This window comes from Penaeus japonicus, unplaced genomic scaffold, assembly GCF_977035675.1.
Source record: "Penaeus japonicus unplaced genomic scaffold, GWHDUDI00000001_assembly GWHDUDI00000010, whole genome shotgun sequence".
Classification (NCBI taxonomy): domain Eukaryota; kingdom Metazoa; phylum Arthropoda; class Malacostraca; order Decapoda; family Penaeidae; genus Penaeus; species Penaeus japonicus.
This window is the reverse complement of record NW_028234412.1, coordinates 5,776,987-5,781,986: the sequence shown is the minus strand read 5'-3', so window position 1 is coordinate 5,781,986 and position 5,000 is coordinate 5,776,987. Positions and strand designations below refer to the sequence as shown.

Below are 5,000 nucleotides of genomic sequence, written 5' to 3'. Positions count from 1 at the left end.
AATGACGAAATGTCTGCCACTTCCTTCAAGTCGTACTCGAGGGCCCAGTGCTTCCCTCTCGCGTCCTACCTCGCGGCCCTCAACGTTTCCAAGGTGGACTTCCTGTCCCTCGACATCCAAGGGGGCGAATGGGAGGTAATCCACTCCCTCCCACTCGACAGGATCACCATAAGAGCCATAGCGGTCGAACACTTCAATTCTAGAGTCGCAGAAGAAAGTGCCAGGAGGTACGACTTAGCCTTCGCGACTTACATGAAGGAGCGTGGTTACCGCTTTCTCAATCTAGACGACCAAGCCAACTACATCTTCGTGTTGGAAAGTGACCCTCTTCTGGGGGTTATTTCTGATACAAAATTAACGCACGAGAATGTTGAAACATGAGGAGAAATTGTGTCCGGATGTCTCGATTTGTGTATTTGAACATTTTCGATCCAAAAATAACATTTATTTGGGCAAATGTTGGGTAAGATCGAGAACCACGTGTGGAAACATGTGGATTGATGAAAATGCCAGTTGTTTTAATATGTTTTATACAATCATTCTACCTCATGTCTTTTGCTGTTATATATATCACTATATATTGAATACTTTTCTGTATTGATGCCATTACAATAGATTGAAGAACGACTTAACATATTATTTCGTTCCAATGGCAAAAATAAACTGAACACCATTCTACTGTTTTTTCCTCTGACATCAGTCCGTGCGATCTAATTTAATCCTTTCCTTTATCCATTGAGCCACAAGGGTAGCGCAGTGGTTAGCGCGCCGGCTTCACATCTCTGTGGCTGGGCATCACGGTGGGGGAAGAACCAAGCTAAGATCGAGTCAACACTCGCTGGCACACTCTCTCACTACCCAGCACACGCTAACACAGGAGGGCTCTCGTCTTATTGCACATAAGCCCACTTGTTAACCAGTGTCTGCAGCAATAAGGAAATATCAAGAATTACAGTAACAATGACACACTGGCAACTCATGTGGGGAGTTCGCTACTCAAACGCGCATATCTTTTTAGACTCGTAACTTCAGTCAGATCTGGTACTTTTGCACCCAAGACTCGTGGTATTGCAAACATTTCCCCTAAACCCTTCTAATCACAGTATAGTCCAAGCCATATTTACTGAAATATAATTTGTTTAGTTTTTCATAGATAGAGCGAGCTATTATTGCCAGTCCCGTGTCTGAATATGACTCCGCCCCCCGATGCAGAAGCTCCGCCCACTACTTTCTCTATTTATAGTAACAGGTAAAACGACGACTTTTCCTTAGATTTGCCAATATTTTTCCTTGAGAGACCTATTTATCTATTAATTCTTATCTACTAAACCGGGGATCACTACATCTCATACACCAAAATCATTTTCGTCAATATTACCCTTCCAAATATCCATCTAAACTTAGCATTTAATTAATACAATCAAGGAACAAGGGACATCGGAGGAGGAAAGTACATTTTCAACTAAACATGCTCGGAGGAAAATATATTTATATCAAACAAACAAGAGAAGATAAAGATTCACCAACGTGGATAGTTAACTAACAGAGTGGTTGAAGTTAGAAAGGTTAACTTGTCCGCTATTCAGACATATATTGTGTTATTGAAGGTAAGAACAAAGATTATGTAATGATAGTAGGAATAGTGCTAATGCTAATCATGATAATTCATGAAGATGATGAAAATTATTATGATTTTAATGATAATAATGATAATAAACATGGTGTTATGAACATAATTACAATTATGATAACAGCATTAATATTGTTTGAGGCACTATACTCTCAGTAATATTTGTAGCCTATACATAATCTTGCAGTCGCTACATCATGCATATATAAACAGAGATAGATAAATAGATAGATAGAGAGAGAGAGTGAGGGGGGGAGTGTGAGAGAGAGAGAGAGGGCAAGGGAGAGTGAAAGAGAGAGAGAGAGAGAGAGAGAATGGGGGGGGCCAAGGGAGAGTGAAAGAGAGAGAGAGAGAGAGAGAGAGAGAGAGAGAGAGAGAGAGAGAGAGAGAGAGAGAGAGAGAGAGAGAGAGAGAGAGAGAGAGAGAGAGAGGGAGGGCAAGGGAGAGTGAGAGAGAGAGAGAGGGCAAGGGAGAGTGAGAGAGAGAGAGAAGGCAGGGGAGAGTGAGAGAGAGAGAGGGCAGGGGAGAGTGAGAGAGAGAAAGACAGAGAATAGGGGGGGGGGGGGAGAGAGAGAAAGAGTTAGAGAGAGAGATAGAGATAGATAGATATAGAAGTAGAGAGAGAGGGCAGGGGAGAGTGAGTGAGTGAGAGAGAGAGAGAGAAAGACAGAGAATGGGGGGGGGGGGGGGAGGAGAGTGAGAGAGAGATAGAGATAGATAGAGAAGGAGAGAGAGAGAGAGAGAGAGAGAGAGGGGGGAGGGGTTGAGGTTGATAATATAGAAAGTCTTTGAGAGAGAAACAGGCAACAGGTAAGCTGTGTATTATTTCGCTTTGAGAAGAAAATTGCTATAGCTTCTCTTTTATCTTATCATGTGAGTTTTGTTGCTGGTATTGACCTGGTCATCATCATTATCGTTATCATTATCATTATTACTGTTATCATCATTATCATCGTTACTGTTATTATCATTATCATTATTACTGTTATTATCATTATCATTATTACTGTTATTATCACTATCATGATTGTTGACAATGCTAATGATACAGTAATCAATCTTACAATGATTCTTATCATTGTGATTACTATGATTCTTATAATGATCCTTATTATCGTTAGCTTAATTGTTTCTAATCGCAATCATTATTTTCAACCTCACTATCATCACCATTATCATAGTCATCACATCGATTGTTGTCATTATTTTCAACCTCACTATCAACATTATCAACATTATGATCATTGTCTATGATTTGATATCAAGGCGACGAACAGCAATGCACGTACGACCTCGGTGTTGCCAGATCGGCCTGAGAGATGCAGCTCGTGGATGTGGGTGTCGCAGAGTCGTACTGATGGGCGTGGGGGTCGTACTCGCTATCATAGTGTTGGTAAGTTTTTTTTTTTTTTTTTTTTTTTTTTTTTTTTTTTTTAAGGTTTGGTGGGTGGGTTTTGCATGCTTATTTATTGTTTTAATAATGGTGGTAGGGATTTATTGGCTTATTGGTTAGGAGTATTTCTTGTTTTTTTTTTTTTTTTTTTTTTTGTTATATTATTGATTACAACATCTTAGATTTATTGGTTTTACTGATGCGTTATTTAGGCATTATATCTTTTATTTGTTTGTTTGTTGCTGAATTAAGTTTGTGTGTCTTTCCAAAGTGAAATGATTGTGCATGAATCTGTGTGATTAATTCCTATTATCCTTTTTTCCGACTCAAGGGCTTGTGTGTCGTTAGTACAAAGGACTTCGCCGGTCCTTGCAGTTCCTTGGACCTTCTCCGAGGACCTTTGACCGCTGAGGATCCCTTCGTCTTGGACACGCTCAGGAGCCACTACCTCCTTCCTCCTCCTGCAGGCTCCTATAATCTCTCCTCCTTCGACCACAAAGTCAGAGTCCTCCACGACCGCCTCGGCTGGAACTTCATCCACCACTTCGTCAGGCAGTTCTTCGACAAGCAACGGGGCGGCTTCTTCGTGGAGGCCGGGGCTCTCGACGGCCAGTACTTCTCCAACACCCTCTGGCTGGAGAAGGAGCGAGGCTGGACGGGCCTCCTCGTGGAGCCCGACGCCCTCAACTTCCAGCACCTGGTGTGGAGGAGGCGGAGGGCCTGGATCTCCAACACCTGCATCACCCCGGGCCAGCATCCGCGAGAGGCCATCTTCGAGTCTATGCAGAGAAGAAACGATTTCGCATCCGTGTGGATGTTCCGGTCCAACACGAGGGAAATCGGCACGCCCTTCGCATCCATCAAGGACGAGATCAGCTTCTATTCCTCCAAGTCGTACTCGAGGATCCAGTGCTTCCCTCTCGCGTCCTACCTCGCGGCCCTCAACGCCTCCAAGGTGGACTTCCTGTCCCTCGACATCCAAGGGGGCGAGTGGGAGGTGCTCCACTCCCTCCCACTCGACAGGATCACCATTAGGGCGATGGCGGTCGAGTACTTTAACATGAGGGCGGCCGAGGACAGAAGGATGAAGAAAGACGAGGCTTTCGTGGCCTACATGAAAGACCTCGGATACAGCCTGCACGCGCTAGACGAGATCGGTAACTACCTCTTCCTTCTGAACAGCGATCCTGCTCTTAAGGCCTTGGTTGAATCATAAGAAAACATCTCGAACTTTATAGGAATGGAAATCATATCTTCGTGTTTATCTCACGGTCTTTGACAACTTTTGTGACGTCATCTCGAGCTATTTGTTGTTTCCTTGCGATGTTTATTAATTTAAGTATCACCATACTGTCTTATTCTTCACGATATCATCTTTCGTATGCATATCAACTTCCATTTCATTACGGTTCGTCTAATCATACTTAAATAAATTCTTTATGACTTTTTTATCAGACTATATATCAAATATAATCCTTTTTAGATATAAACATATTCCAACGCTATATAAACATATTTAACAGAAAATCCACGTACATGATATACCTGACATATTTCATAGGGAGAGGGGGAGGGGGAGGGGGAGGGGGAGGGGGAGGGGGAGGAGGAAGACCGGAAGGACGGAAGAAGTGGGTGTGGGTGGGGGGGGTGGAGGAGAGGGAACGGAAGGGGGAGAGAGGAAGAGGGGAGCGGTGGTGGAGGTGGGGGTATGGGGGGGTGAAAAGGGGAAGGGGATGGGGAAGGGGTATGAGGAGGTGGGGGGGGGGGAAGGAGAGAGGAGGTACGTAGGAAATTTACGCCTAGCAACTGTGATAAGGTTAGATTTTCGCTCCACCGTTAGCTGCTACGGAGGGAGGGAGAGGGAGGGGAGGGGGGAGGAAGGACGCGTATGAGTATGATAGGATATATATATATATATATATATATATATATATATATATATATATATATATATATATATATATATATATATATATA

The 5,000-nt window shown here is 43.3% G+C and overlaps 2 protein-coding genes across 3 annotated transcripts in view; both read left to right on the top strand.

Annotated features, from left to right (window-relative positions):
- LOC122267867 (protein Star) overlaps positions 1-676 on the top strand; it is a 3,150-nt gene extending 2,474 nt beyond the window's left edge. Inside the window, exon 3 of the mRNA XM_043038052.2 lies at positions 1-676. This exon is cut by the window's left edge and continues 540 nt beyond it. Within this exon, the coding sequence (XP_042893986.2) occupies positions 1-381 (381 nt within the window). The 3' untranslated portion in view covers positions 382-676.
- Positions 677-1,335: 659 nt separating this feature from the next.
- Positions 1,336-4,511, top strand: LOC122267868 (uncharacterized). Of its 2 annotated transcripts, XM_043038053.2 has the most exons (3): positions 1,336-1,607; positions 2,897-3,023; positions 3,355-4,511. In XM_043038053.2, the coding sequence occupies exons 2-3, from the start codon at positions 2,910-2,912 to the stop codon at positions 4,237-4,239; spliced, it is 999 nt and encodes a 332-aa protein (XP_042893987.2). In that variant the 5' UTR covers positions 1,336-1,607; positions 2,897-2,909; the 3' UTR covers positions 4,240-4,511. The 2 variants fall into 2 exon arrangements, with proteins under 2 accessions (XP_042893987.2, XP_086396518.1); XM_086540392.1 differs by lacking the exon at positions 1,336-1,607 and having other exon boundaries at positions 2,828-3,023.
- Positions 4,512-5,000: the final 489 nt, after the last annotated feature.